This window comes from Pelobates fuscus, chromosome 1 (genome assembly GCF_036172605.1).
Source record: "Pelobates fuscus isolate aPelFus1 chromosome 1, aPelFus1.pri, whole genome shotgun sequence".
Lineage (NCBI taxonomy): Eukaryota > Metazoa > Chordata > Amphibia > Anura > Pelobatidae > Pelobates > Pelobates fuscus.
This window is the reverse complement of record NC_086317.1, coordinates 232016730-232032396: the sequence shown is the minus strand read 5'-3', so window position 1 is coordinate 232032396 and position 15667 is coordinate 232016730. Positions and strand designations below refer to the sequence as shown.

Sequence of the window (15667 nt, the reverse complement as noted above, 5' to 3'; positions counted from 1 at the left end):
CTATTTTATTTATTGTAATTGTTTAAAGTAATCTAACAAAGCAAAGCCTTCTATATGCAGACTGTCTGTTCTCCAGCAGCCAGTCACTGATACATGAAGTGAGCAACTTAAGTTTACATGTGATGGTGAGGGCCATAACTGGTCCCCTGTGCCGATTTACATACTAAAGGAAGTCCTCTTACTGCACTAGATATTGAGTTTATAGTCTTTAAATTCCAGTTTACCAAAATGTATTCTTTCAATCCTGTTGTATTGCAAAACAATAGAAGGGATGGTTTAACTTTGTAGCTTTTACCATTTATAATGCATGTATCATATTACTTAAATATTCAGTGGAGCATAGGCTATCAGAAGACAGCTCACTTGACCTTTACATTGCTTACGCATCTAGGATTAGGGATGGGATGATGGGTGGAATGGAAAATATTGTCATCTATAGCTTGTTTGTAATAGTGGAGGACCATCATCGGATTTAATTATTTAAAAGGACACTCCACTGCCCACAGGCAAAAACATAAATACATTGCTTTTTTTGAACATGAAAACATGCACTTACTTATTTTTAATTGTGGGTATATCTAAAAATAGCTTGCTAGATGTAGATCTCTTGTCTGTATCCTATGCATGCCCACTCCATGTATTTTGCAGCATAACGCCAAACCTTAGTCACAGACAGCCATTTTCATGCCAGCCCCCATGCGCCTCTGCCCGCCTCCAGGCCACCACCTCCTGGTTCCATTCACCTCTGCGCGCCTCCAGGTGACCTTTGCAATGAATATCTTTACTGAGACGTGACTTTGACATCCATGTCTTAAGAGGATTGTAACTTGTTGATGGGGGCTGAGTCTTATGTGTTTTTGTGAAACTACACTGCTTGCCTTCCAATCAGAAAAACCTGTTGTGAAAAGCAAAGATGTTCTTAAGATGCTGGAGTTGTTGAGCAGAAAACTATTAAAACTTTTTTTAAAGAGATTTGAACAGAAAAAAATATAGCATGACAATGAGGTGAAAACCTATCAAATGCAATTATGTTGTTCCAGCGTGATCCTTTAACTACTAGATCCATTGGGTTTAGCATAGTACTTTTACACAAGGTTCTTTTTTTTTTTTTTTTTGGTGCTGAACAGCAGCATATTTGTTGGTGTGTTAAAATATGGCCCTATAAATTGGATGTGGTTTTCCATCCACACACCAAACAAACTATTAGTCACTGTCACAGCTCCATGCCGAGTAGGAAAATGTTTCCCAATATAACAGATTAGAGCAAACTTTTATTTTTTTATAGTTGTTATCCAGCCACTGTTTTAAAAATATTGTCCATTTTCCTAGTGATTTTAATTTACAATATTTTTATGACATTCTCTGAACTAATCATTTCATTACAGAGGTACAGGCACATTCTATTCATACTTTCCTTTCATGTGCACCTGCACATTATTGTTTGTATTCTTTAGTTATTGGAACATTCATTAATAATCAATTTATAGTAGAAAAATTAAATCAAAACGGACAAAGATTTGTATAGTTTTTCTATCCTTTTCATATGACCATATGTTTGGAAATTTGCATACAAGTCTCTTTAAAGACTGACTTGGTTTATTAACAGGGGATATCGGGCAGGGAGGGATGGCAAGTGTTACTTGCTATAATATAGCATTATTTAAAGTTTAAGACATTTTTTTAAAAATAGGTCTACGGAATGGGGGGGGAAGGGGGAGAGACCTAAACAATCGTGAAAAAGAAATTCCCCCAGCAAAAGGGCCTAACCCAATTAGTAGTAACACAAAACAAACAACAAACAAAAAGTCCTCCATGATGGGAGTACTAGGAAGGAATCCCTAACACTAAATATATGTAAAAGCACAAATCCATGATTCATTTATATAACGCAATTAACGTCTATTGTTTACTGGGCTATTTAAGTGAGTTCCCTTTCTCTTGTCCTTTTCTACATTAGTAATTGTGGTGGTTCACTTATACACATGGTAATATGTTCAATCATACTTAAATTAGTAAAGGATTTGTGCTTTTATAGATTTTTAATGTTGGCGGTTCTTTCCTAGTACTCCTCCTTTTCAAGTCTGTAGCAAAAATCACAGATTGCAGAAAAACAATGCAAGTTTGGGGTGCACAATATGTTGAGAGCAGAGTGGTATTTAAAATGTGTAGCCACATGTTAATTTTCATTGCCCTACATTATGCAGCCTTGCTTTTGATTGCTCTGTTTGACAGAGAACCGAATGTGCCCAAAGTGCTCAAGTAGCCCTAACAACCACATCATTCCAAAGCAACAGTGCTACATTTTTGCAATTGATTTTGGCATTGTGATTGAGAACATAAACCCTTAATTGCATGCACGCACATCTACATGGTCTTGAAAAAGATGTACGTTTTGTGCTATCTACTACAGACTATAAATTAGGCTTATATTTTTGTATTTTGTTTTGTGTGTGTTTAGTGAGGTTTTGCACTGCCATACAATCTATAATCCTATGCATATTGCTTATAGGACATGAACTATTTACATATTTTTTTTTATTTATTTTTTTAATCCTGTGTTTGTTTATGCACACTGCAACATAGACCAGTAATCATACTGTGAATAAATTGTAACGTTATTGTTACGTTTTATCCAGTGATCAAATTAGATGGTACTACGCCTGTAAGGTATGGGCTAAGGCTGAACATGGATGAAAAATACACAGGGCTGAAGAAACAGTTGAGTGACCTATGTGGGTTGAAACCTGAACAGATCCTACTGGCAGAGGTGCATGGATCAAACATAAAGGTATAATCCGTTTGTAATCTTAATGTCTTTGTTTAGCAAAATAATATAACTTCCTGTTTTTACCTTACTGAGAAGTGCACATGTTTTGGAGAATCCAGCATTTTGATTAAATGTTTCAGGGGTGTCCATTTTTTTGCAGTGGGCCACTTAATCAGAAATGTTTGAGTGGGTAGCTCACACTGAGATAAAATATGGCCTTTTAGCCATGTAATGGATGTTAATACTGGAGAAATCCTTTTGCGCTTCTGTCTTCCTTTCCTCTGACCCTTGTGCAAGACCTCACGCACTTGGTAGAGGAAGGATTATTCTCACTACACTCTGTGTTTCTCTCTATTCCCCCTGCCTTTTGTCTCTTTCTTCCCCCCTGCGTCTTTCTTCCCCCCCCTGCCTCCCTGCGTCTTTCTTCCCCCCCGCCTCCCTGCGTCTTTCTTCCCCCCCGCCTCCCTGCGTCTTTCTTCCCCCCCCGCCTCCCTGCGTCTTTCTTCCCCCCCGCCTCCCTGCGTCTTTCTCCCACCCCGCCTCCCTGTGTCTTTCTCCCACCCCGCCTCCCTGTGTCTTTCTCCCACCCCGCCTCCCTGTGTCTTTCTCCCACCCCGCCTCCCTGTGTCTTTCTCCCACCCCGCCTCCCTGTGTCTTTCTCCCACCCCGCCTCCCTGTGTCTTTCTCCCACCCCGCCTCCCTGTGTCTTTCTCCCACCCCGCCTCCCTGTGTCTTTCTCCCACCCCGCCTCCCTGTGTCTTTCTCCCACCCCGCCTCCCTGTGTCTTTCTCCCACCCCGCCTCCCTGTGTCTTTCTCCCCCCTGCGTCTTTCTCCCCCCCCTGCTCCCCCTGTGTCTTTCTCCCCCCCTGCTCCCCCTGTGTCTTTCTCCCCCCCCTGCTCCCCCTGTGTCTTTCTCCCCCCCTGCTCCCCCTGTGTCTTTCTCCCCCCCTGCTCCCCCTGTGTCTTTCTCCCTCCCCTGCTCCCCCTGTGTCTTTCTCCCTCCCCTGCTCCCCCTGTGTCTTTCTCCCCCCCTGCTCCCCCTGTGTCTTTCTCCCCCCCCCTGCTCCCCCTGTGTCTTTCTCCCCCCCCTGCTCCCCCTGTGTCTTTCTCCCCCCCCTGCTCCCCCTGTGTCTTTCTCCCCCCCCTGCGTCTTTCTCCCCTCCTGCTGCCCCGTGTGTCTTTCTCCCCCCTATGCCCCCGTGTGTCTTTCTCCCCCCTATGCCCCCGTGTGTCTTTCTCCCCCCTATGCCCCCGTGTGTCTTTCTCCCCCCCTATGCCCCTCTGGCTGTTTTCCAGCGGCCCATGACTGTCTCTTTTTTTCTTTTCCCATAATAAAAAAAAAATATGTTAAAAGTAGCTGCATATTATTATGCTATAGTTCAGAGAAATTACATTTATCTAAAAATAAATTGTAATACTCTCTAGATATTGTAAATGTATTTGTTGATATATAATAATGCTTTAGGCTAATCTTCTGGGGATAAACATTTTTTATGGTAATATTATATGTCAAATATTTGTATTTCTTTATTTGTTTTTTTCTTCTTAAAGAACTTTCCACAAGATAACCAAAAGGTTCGACTGTCCGTGAGTGGTTTTCTCTGTGCTTTTGAGATACCCATCCCTGGATCACCAACATCAGCCACAACCCCCACCCAAACAGGTAAGAACCTTATTTAACAGTGTTAATGTAGCTTAACCTTTATCTGTAAACTCTTTAATTTATGTATTTTATTGTACAATATGGAGCCAAATATAAATTGAAAAATGAAAGTCACAAGTACATTAAAGGAACCCTATAAGCATCAAAACCACTGAAGCATGCGGCAGTGGCTATGGTACCCTGCTAGGGGCTCTGCTTTGGTGCTTGTCACTTCTTCCAGGAGCTAAGCCTGGTTTTGTAAGGCAGTAATTGAGAGTGCTCAGCTGACAAGGGAGCTAAGGAAAGCTCAGTGCAGGACCTTCTGGCTCATCTGTCGGCTCTGACCATCGCCTGGTTGACCAGAGGTAAGTTGTCAGATTGTACCAACTGTACTTACAAATTTTATGTATAATTCTAGTTTTTTTTGGCTAGAATATTAATAGATGTTAACAGATCCCTAGAGCAGTTCAGCTTGTTAAAAAAAACTTTATATGAAGTGTGTAGTCTTTAAATTTAGCAAAAAGTGCAGATATCGATTGAAATTCATATTCAGCAGCATTGGGAGGTCTGTGATAAAACAGCCACAGACAGACTGGGCGGGTTAGAACGGGAGGGCTTGCAAAGACTACAGAAAAGAGAACTGCAGGTTTTGTAAGTTGTTTTTAGATATAACCCTGACTTAAAATTAATAATGCATATTTAGAAGCTTGTATGCATGTTTTTATTTAGGGTATATCTACTACACTTTTTTTTTTTTTTTTTTTGTATTTGGGCAGTGGCATTTCCCTTTAATAAATAAACACAATTAGACTGCTGTCACTTCTCAGGGTGCAGTTTGCTATAATTGCAAGCAGTGTCAGTTATATTATACCACATTCCCGTGAATAAAAAGTATTTTATTTTATCATTGCAAAGTTCATGACATGCTTTGATTGTTGAACTTATGATGAGACACAGCCCAACGTTCAGCTTCCGATACGTATCTTAAATCAGTGCATTTTCATTTTGTTTATATAAAGCTATATTAAATAATATATATTTATATTTGGCCTATTTCTTTAAAATTATTATTTTTTTTTTTTTTTTTTATAGCAGATTAGTGTGTTCAGTAATGGTGCAATAGTTTATTATATCCTGAGCATCTTCACATGATATAGACTACTGAAAATATTGCTTACCACGTGATACACTGTATTTTAAGTTCTTTCATTTGCAGAATGTTAAATGGTTAATTTTACTCCATCTGCTTTATGCTTTTTAATTGGCTCTGCTGAGTCTATAAAGTACGCAGCCAAAGAGGTTTAAACCATAATCCATATTAATAGCGAAGCAGTCCTAAGTAGATTATTTTGAGCTTGTTGTTCAATTTACAGATTCCAACACAGGGCCATCATCAAATGGACAGCACAGCGTCATTTTAAATGGAGGACTTACTCGGCCAACAATAATCCCCAATGGGATGCCAAATACTGTGGTGCCATGTGGAACAGAGAAGAGTCCAGGGAATGGAGTTCTTAATGGTCATGTCACCATTCATCCAGATGGTCCATTTATAGGGTATATCATTGCAATCCATAGAAAAATGGTAAGAACAAAGGTTCTTTTTGAAATACAAATTTTGTGTTTTGTTGCATTTCAATATTCGCTTATAAGGGGTCCACCAAAACCATTAAAATAGTCATTGATGAGGACTATGTGATTTCTCACCCTTAGCTGACATTAATGAGAGCTGAATCTTTAACATCCAATGACCATTAATAGCTGTCGACTGTATGGTGAAGGGTGAAGAAAAAAATCTACTTTTTTGTGTTTACCATAGTACCAAGCCCACCATGATATTCTGTTTAATTTGTATTTTAATTTTGCAACGGGTGTTGCTGTGGCACATGGCACCCTTCTAAAAGCTCTGCCTATCATGGGATGAGACGAGTGCCATAGTCCCACTCCCATTCTTCTTATGGAATACACCCACAGCTTTGCCTGGGGGACTATCCTATCGGCTAACGCACACATACAGCAAATAGTCAGTGTGGTTCTCTGTTCAGACATCCACACATAACAAAAACTTAGTCTTCAACTCCGAAACTGCAGGCCCTTTACTGATAGACCTTTGGCTGTTTTTTCCTATCAGTTGAGTTTTAAATGCCAGTCTTGCTGAGCTTGAATGAGGTGGTGAACGGTACAGCTATCTGCAAATTCAACATTTCTACCTTGACCTCCCAGACAGGGCTGCAGTACATTTGAACCCAACCTGGTTCAAAACTCTGCATTGTGAGCGCTTGGATGGGCAGGGGTATTAGATGATGGGGAAGGGGAACCAAATCAGTTTAAACAGGAATTAGATAAAATCCTGGACACATCCTTTACAACTAAGCAATGGGCAAAAGTCCTTGTCATGCATCATAAGAGCATGCATCTATTAGCTTGAGATATCCGGAAATTACAAACTTCTCTCGGTGGCACCTTACTCTCGAATTATTACAGATTTTTTTCCACCAGTTCTGTCCACCTGCTGGACATGTGGTGTGGGATAGGATCTATTAGATACATTTTCTGGGAATGTCCAGTTATCCAATGGTTTACTCAAGCTGCTTTAAGTTTTCAAGCATAAAAAAAAATCCATCTTTTTATGAATGTTGCAAAATCTCTCATACCTGTAAACTGAACACCTCCAGTGATTCTCCAGTGAAACTGGATTCAGTGCTTCTCAAGGAGAAGGATTGGGGGAGTGTGGCAATTGCCACATGTGTGCTTTTGTATTGAAACACAGGGACTGATTACTTAATTAGAGGAGGAGCAGTGGCTGCACCAAGGAAACTGACAAATGCCAGGGTACAAGTGAGATTCATGGCATGTTTTTAGTTTTTGTTTTTAAGGAGGGGCAAGAAGTAAGGAATAGACTAACGTTAAAAATAAATATATTTAACGCTAGTGTTAATTTAAAAGAAATTCGGATACAAAGGAATTGTATCTGCTACGTAAGCAATACTTCAAATATTCGCCCAAATATTGATGGAAAAATTTATGTATTTCAAGTTTCAGAACTTTTTATAAATATTGGTCGTGTTACTGGTGAAAAGTCTTTACATAATTAGAGAGGACCTGAGTTTTTATACATATCATTTGTTTGACAAACCTCCTCTTTTACAGGCAACATTTTGGTCATGGCTCTTGTAATAACCACAGTCTTTCAGGGTATTAAAGTCCAAGACACATACAGCTCATTTTCCAATATTTATTCAGCACAAAATAGTAGGTGATAGAAGTAAAAATAAACAAAACAAAATTCCTAGCTTTTTCTTGAGCACGTCATAGACACAGCAACACTGTCTATGATTAGGTAGCTATTCCACTTACCACTTATATTTCAGACAAGTATGCTTTGCAGAAAAAAAAACGCTCCTTAGTTCATCAGCTCTCCTAGCTTGCTTCTCTCTCCATGCAGCAGGCTGATCCCTTTCTTTTATCAGAGTGCCTGCTACTTAATTAATCTCAGGTGAGCATTACTCGATTCACACCTGTGGAACTCCAGGTCAGCATACAGGCTCTGGCCTGGATTTTAAACAATTGGTATGTATGTGTGTGTATATGTATGTGTGTATATATATATATATATATATATATATATATATATAGAGAGAGAGAGAGAGAGTGTGTGTATATGTATATATTATACATTTTTATTTATTTTTTAAATAAAATTATTTAATTGCAATTACTATAAAAATTTTATTGCCAATGGATGGGAAAATGTCTAATTATTTTTAATCTCATAAGCATACTATCCCAGGCACCTTTCCTTGTCTACGCTTGTTTCTTATCAGTTTGACAGGAGAATAAAAGTACTTTTCATGTTCAGTTGCAAATGTTAACTCATAATGACTTTTTGGCCTAGCGGACAGCTTCCTTCATGTTGTATCTAGTTTCTAGGCAATATTGCACCGTTGGTATTAAAAGCATAGTCATGACATTTACTCATTGACATACATTTTTACAAATCCTTTGGTTGTGCATTTCATTTTCTTTAAAGAGGATACATTTCGTTAGCAGAGTTTGTTTAGTTGCTGAAGATGTTGGTAATGAACGTGTCAAATTGAAGTTATATAACAAGGACCAATTTTTACGTGAAGCTGTCATCCCTGGCCAAATTAACCAAGGCATATATATCAGATTTGTACTCTCAACAAAATGTATTTATTGAAAATGTGTCTGATTCTTTATTGTTGTGCTATTTTTATTTATTTTTTTATTCTTATGCTTTGTGTGTTTTATCAGTGAGAAACTCAGTTTCGTTTCCGACTGACTTGTTTGACAAGTTTTAGCCCAAAGGATCTGTTGGGTTGCTACAGTCTAATTCTCTTTTAAAGGAACATGCCAATGGGATTCCCCTCCTTCCCCCCCCCCACCCCTAACAATTTAATGGATATATCCTTATTGTAGGTACTGTATATCTAAAAACATGATCTCTTGTCTGAAGCCTTTGCACTAAATTTGAGTCTATGCCAGGGAAATGACCATTCAGGGGCTTAACATTGACAAGCCTCTGATTGTGAGCTATATGTATGCTCACAGGCTCACTATAACTAGCAGAGCGTGCCTACCATTTTCGTAAGGGCTGTGGAACTGACTGAATCTAAAAGATAACCTCCCTGGCTCTCTGGTTGACAAATATGATTATTTTTCTGAAAATTATTTATAAAAGTTCCAATTCAAAAAGAAATCAGCACTTTTAAAAATTGCAGTTACCATGAGTTATTCCTGACACATAAAGCACGTCAGCAAGTCTTATGTTTTTGGAGTGTCACTCTAAGCATTACAAAAAAGCTTGTGAGTGAATTATGTTATTATTTATATAGCGTCAACAAATTCCGCAGCGCTTTACAGTGGGTGGACGAACAAACATGTAGTTGTAACCAGACAAGTTGGACACACAGGAACAGAGGGGTTGAGGGCCCTGCTCAATGAGCTTACATGCTAGAGGAAGTGTGGTAAAGTTACACAAAAGGTAAGGAGGATAGTATTAGACTAATGACAGTTGCAAGAGAGCAATCAGTCGGGAGCTATTTACGGTTTAATTGATACGCTTTTATGAAGAAGTGGGTTTTTAATAATTTTTTTTGAAGAGGTGGAGACTGGGGGAGCATCTAACGGAGGAGGGAAGTGAGTTCCATAGGAATGATGCAGCCCTTGAGAAGTCTTGAAGGCGAGCATCAGAGGTGGGAGTACAGTCAGAAGATAGACGTAAGTCTGCAGCAGAGCGTAAGGGCCTAGACAGGACATACATGTGTATTAGGGAGGATAGATAGATGGGAGCAGCATTATGTAGAGATTTGAAAGCAAGAACCAGAATTTTAAATTGAGCCCTATATATTACATGAAGCCAATGTAGGGACTGACAGAAGGGTGAGGCGTGGGCGGTGCGGGCAGACAGGAAGATGAGCCTTGCCGCCGCATTCATTATGGACTCTAGCGGTGCAAGTTGGTAGCATGTAAGACCACTGAGAAGCGGATTACAGTAGGCAGGGCGAGAAAGGACAGTGGAATGGACCAGCACCTTAGTCGCATCTGGCGTTAAGTAGGGTCGGATGCGCGCAATGTTTTTGAGATGTAAGGATTTGGGAATAGACTGAACATGAGACGTGAAGGAGAGGTCGGACTCAAAGAGAACACCTAGGCAGCGAGCCTGCGTGATGGAGCTGATGTTAGCACTGTTGACTTGGAGGGAGACAGACACAGGAGTAGCAACACTTGAGGGAGGAAACACTAGAATTTTAGTTTTGGTCAAGTTGAGTTTAAGGAGGTGGGCAGCCACCCAGTTAGAAATAGCAGAGGGGCAGTCAGAGACACTAGTCAAGAGGGACGGGGAGAGATCAGGAGAGGACAGATAGATTTGCGTGTCATCTGCATAGAAATTATATTGGAAGCCAAAGGAGCTAATGAGTTTACCAATGGAGGCAGTATAGATTGAGAACAGTAGGGGACCAAGGACTGAACCTTGGGGCACACCAACAAAGAGGAGTTGGGGAGAAGCAGAGCCAGAGAAAGAAACACTGAAAGAGCGCTGGGAGAGGGAGGAGAAGCATCAGGAGAGAGCAATATCTTGTAGACCGATGTTGCAGAGGATGAGAAGAAGCTGTTGATGATCAACAATGTCAAAAGCCGCAGAAAGGCCAAGAAGAATTAGGATAGAGTAGTACTTTGGTCAGTGCTGTTTCCACAGAGTGCTTAGCGCGGAAACCAGACTGAAGCGGATCTAGCAGAGAGTTGGACTCAAGGAAGTCTGTCAATCTTGCATACACAACTCTTTCAAGGATCTTGGATGCAAAAGGCAGTAGTAGCGAGATAGGACGGTAGTTTGATGGGGAGTTAGGGTCAAGGTTGGGCTTCTTTAGAATTGGGGTTATAGCTGCATGTTTGAAGGGCGATGGAAATATGCCAGAGGAGAGAGAGAGAGATTGAGAATTTTAGTGAGAGGTAGAGAAAAAGAAGACAGAGAATGGTTGAGATGCGAGGGAATTGTATCTAGGGAGCAGGTGGTGGGGCGGGAGGACTGGAGCAGAGCAGAAACCTCTTCTGCTGTAGTGGGTGCGAATAAACATAGAACAGCAGAGGGAGTGAGGTTAAGGGGAAGAAGAAAGATGAGAGATCTCTTCCCTGCTCTCGTAGAGATCCTGTCAGTGAAGTGAGTTGCAAAGTCTGAGAAGGTCAAGTTAGTAGGTGGAGGAGGAACAATAGGGCAAAGAAGAGAGTTAAATGTGTGAAATAGTCGTCTGGGTTCGTGGGAGAGTGTGGTTATGAGGTTATTGAAGTAATTTACTTTTGCAGAGGAAAGAGCCAAGCTGTATGAGCGCAGCATAAATTTAAAGCGGAGAAAGTCAGAAGCACAGTGAGACTTTCTCCAACAGCGTTCAGCAGTTCTGGAGCATTTTTGGAGATGTCAAGTCAGCTTGGTGTGCCAAGGTTGTTGTAGGGGGCACTTGCTGCGTTTAAATGTAGGAGGTACCATGATGTCTAGTTGAAAGGAGAGGGGGTAATTGTAGAAGGAGGTTGCAGAGCTAGGACAGGTGAGGTTTGAGATAGGTAAAAGGAGAGTTTGGAGTCTAGTGGAGAAATGCTCTAGGTCAAGACATTGGAGGTTTCTGTGAGATTGATGTTCAGACGGTGGTGTCAATTGGGTCTTAGGTATGCCAATGTCAAAAGTCAGCAGATGGTGGTCAGATAGAGGAAAAGGAATATTGGAGAGATTAGAGGCGGTAAAGAGATTGGTGAAGGCGAGATCAAGAGTTTTTCCCGCTGTATGGGTTGCTAAATTGGATAATTGTGTAAGGCCAAAGGAGGAGGTTACAGAGAGCAGACGAGAGGCATCAGTGCAGTTGGGGTTGTTGATTGGGATATTGAAATCCCCAAGTATAAGGGAAGGAGTGCTAGATGAGAGGACGTGGGGAAGCCAGGAAGAAAGGGGGGGAGGGGGCGGTAGATGATAGCAATTCTATTTAAAGAGTGGGTTTAAATAGGCGGACAGTGTGAACTTCAAAAGAAGAAAAGGATAGGGCAGGGGGAGTTATGATTGGTTGAAAGGTACATTGAGGGGAGAGAAGGATGCCTACACCACCTCCTTTTAAAGTTGAGTCTGGGAGTGTGAGAGAATTGTAGCCCACCAAAACATAAAGAGGCAGGAGTAGCGCTATCAGAGGGTGACAGCCAGGTCTCTGTAAGTGCAAGTAGTGTGAGTGAGTTTGTGATGAAAAAGTAATGCATGACTGTTGATTTAAAATTACTGCAGATGGAGCGGGCGTTCCAAAGTGCACACTGAATGTTGGTAAGTAAGGGTAAAGGGCAGGGTATTGTGATGAGGTTTCTGGTTTTCTTAGTGTGTGTAGAGAAGGTGAAGGGCTCTGGATTAGGAGAGACCTCACCAGCAGCTAGAAGCAGGAGGAGAGAAAGTGACAGGAGGTGTGAATGGGCTTTGTATGCATGAGCAGGGCCGGATTAACATAGGGGCTGATGGAGCTGCAGCTCCAGGCCCAGGCCCAGGCCCAGGCCCAGGCCCATGCAATAGGCCCATTGGTTTAAAAAAAAAAAAAAAAAATTACATTTTTTTTTTTTTTTTTTTACACACTACTCTTAGGGTTGCCAGGTATTTCTCATGTATTTCTTAGGGTTGCCAGGTATTTCTCAGGTATTTGAGGCTGCCTAGCCGGTGCCGGTATTGCAGTAATACCGGCAATACAAATGTCTGTCTCAGTATAAACATAGATTATTCTGCAATACCAGCGCCGGCCCGTAGGGGTCGCTGTTTGTGTGGAGAGAGGCAGTGATAAGAAGTTACAGCATCTCCCTCCCTCCCTCTCTCTACTCACTGATCCGCGGGGGAGCAGCTCTGCACAGAGAGTCCAGACAGCAGCTCCGAGACATGGGGACGCTGAGACATTGGGACACTGGGGAACATGGGGACCCTGAGCATGGACGTCCGCAGAAATTTTTCGGGGGGGGGGCATAATTGTAATGACATCCATGCTTGGCCCCTTTTTGACAGTGTCATGAAAGGGAAGGAGCATAGTCCTTTTCACATAAAGCAAGGATGAATAGCGTTTTCACAACTATGGTGTCAGGAATATATGTTTGTATTCCTGACACTATAGTGTTCCTTTCATCAAATTACAGGAACATTCTGGTCACCATAACAACTTTATCTAAATGAAAATGATGTGATGCAAGGAGGCCCCTGGGTGCTCTTTCTTTGAAGGGGTGAAACCGCTCTCAAATGGTTTACCCCCAAAGGCTTCCTTCAGCTCCAGATCTCCAGGTCGCTCAGTGGTATTCGACTTCTGAAACAGAGTGTCAGGAAGTGCAGATTGACGTGGGCATGGGTGCCGCTGATTGGCTAGAGTGGTCAGCTGACACTCTAAGCCAATCGCTAGTTCCCGATTCATAAAAATGTTTTACGTTTTTATGAATGGGGAGCTACTGATTGGCTTAGAGTGCTAGCTGACCCATCTAGCCAATCAGCGGCACCCCTACCCAGCGGCCCTCTGTGTTTCCTGACACTCAGTAAATAAAAGTGAACACATTAACACTGATATTGTTTGTTTTTACCTGGGGAGATGAGAATGTCCAAAGTTTCCCTTCTGATTCTTCCTGCCCCTTCCTGCTCCTTGCTGCCCCTTCCTGCTCCTTGCAGTGCAGACCCTTCCTGCTCCTTGCAGACCCTTCCTGCTTTTTACAGACCCTTCCTACTCCTTTATGCCCCTTCTTTCTCCTTGCTGCCCCTTCCTACTCCTAGCAGACCCTTACTACTCCTTGCTGACCCCTCCTGCCCCTTGCAGACCCTTTCTACTCCTTGCTGACCCCTCCTGCTCCTTGCTGCCTCTTCCTACTCCATGCTGCCCCTTCCTACTCCATGCTGCCCCTTCCTGCTCCTTGCAGACCCTTCCTGCTCCTTGCAGACCCTTCCTGCTCCTTGCAGACCCTTCCTGCTCCTTGCAGACCCTTCCTGCTCCCTCTTCCTACTCCTTGCTGCCTCTTCCTACTCCTTGCTGCCTCTTCCTACTCCTTGCTGACCCCTCTTGCTCCTTGCAGACCCTTCCTACTCCTTGGTGACCCCTCCTGCTCCTTGCAGACCGTCCATACCCCTTCCTGCTGCCCCTTCCTATTCCTTGCTGACCCCTCCTGCCTCTTGCAGACCCTTTCTACTCCTTGCTGACCCCTCCTGCTCCTTGCTGACCCCTCCTGCTCCTTCTACTTTACCCCCCCATCCCTCACTTACCTGCTCTGTAGGCTGCCTCTGTGCTGCTCCCCTGCGGTTTCAGTCATGAGAGAGAGGCAGCAGGAATAAGCTGTAGCTTCCTGCCTTTCTCCATTCACAGCGCCACCTACTGACCAGCGCTGGTATTGCACTGTATTCTCACACTAAAACGAAAGATAGCAGCACAAGCTGAAAAATCCGGGGGGGTACCTCCCTTTAGCCCCCCATTCGGACGCCCATGACCCTGAGACACTAGGGACACAGTGGCCCCATGTCTCCCAGTGGCCCCTAGTCTGTGTCCCCATGTCTCCCAGCCACTGTCCCTAGTGTCTCAGTGGCCCCATGTCTCCCAGTGTCCCCATGTCTCTAAGTGTCCCCTAGTGTCCTAGTGACATCAGGACACTGGGAGACATGAGGACACAGACTCCAAGGGACACTGGGAGACATGGGGATACACACACTAGGGGACACTGGGCGACATGGGGACACTGAGAGGCATGGAGACACAGGGAGACATGGGGACACTGGGCGACTTTGAGACATAGGAGACATGGCAGTGTTCCCATGTCTCCCAGCCAGTGTCCCTAGTATCTCAGTATCCCCATGTGTCCCTGGTGTCTCTCAGTGTCTGTAGTGTGCCAGTGTCCCTAGTGTCTCAGTGTTCCCTAGACTCCCAAAGTCCCCTAGTCTCCCAATGTCTCTGTGTCCCCATGTCTCCTAGTGTCTCAGTGTCCCCTAGTATAAAAGAAAAAATCTCAGGCACTCACTGTGATAGATTTAGGCAGGTTTATTGGACACCGCAACGTTTCGACTTGTACCCAGGTCTTTATCAAGTCTCCAATGTCCCCTATGTATCAGTGTCCCCTATGTATCAGTGTCTCAGTGCCCCATGTCTCTCTGTGCCCGTAGTGTCTCTGTGCCCGTAGTGTCTCTGTGCCCGTAGTGTCTCTGTGCCCGTAGTGTCTCTGTGCCCGTAGTGTCTCTGTGCCCGTAGTGTCTCTGTGCCCGTAGTGTCTCTGTGCCCGTAGTGTCTCTGTGCCCGTAGTGTCTCTGTGCCCGTAGTGTCTCTGTGCCCGTAGTGTCTCTGTGCCCGTAGTGTCTCTGTTCCCGTAGTGTCTGTGTCCCCTAGTATAAAAGAAAAAGATCTCAGGCACTCACTGTGATAGCTTTAAGCAGGTTTATTGGACACCGCAACATTTTGACCTGTACCCAGGTTTTTATCAAGTCTCCAGTGTCCCCTATATATCACAGTGTCTCAGTGCCCCATGTCTCCCCGTGCCCCCTCTTGTCTGTCACCCAGTGTCCCCGAGAGTCTCAGATTTCCTAGGTCTCCCAGTGTTCCCTAGTATCTGTTTCCCCATGTCTCCCAGTGTCCCAATGTCTCTCAATGTCCCAATGTCTCCCAATGTCCCCTAGTGACATGGGGACACTGGGAGACATGAGGACACAAACACTAAGGGACTAGGAGACATAGGGACACAGACATTCCCCCTTTTTGTGTATGTTCGCCCT

At 43.3% G+C, this 15667-nt stretch overlaps 1 protein-coding gene across 4 annotated transcripts in view; it reads left to right on the top strand.

Annotated features, from left to right (window-relative positions):
• Positions 1-15667, top strand: part of USP32 (ubiquitin specific peptidase 32) — a 270417-nt gene that overhangs the window by 217017 nt on the left and 37733 nt on the right. For all 4 annotated transcript variants that reach the window (XM_063455055.1, XM_063455047.1, XM_063455073.1 and 1 more), the window contains exons 24-26: positions 2637-2788; positions 4320-4431; positions 5784-5995. In XM_063455055.1, coding sequence (XP_063311125.1) covers positions 2637-2788; positions 4320-4431; positions 5784-5995 — 476 coding nt within the window. The remainder of the gene's footprint in view (positions 1-2636; positions 2789-4319; positions 4432-5783; positions 5996-15667) is intronic.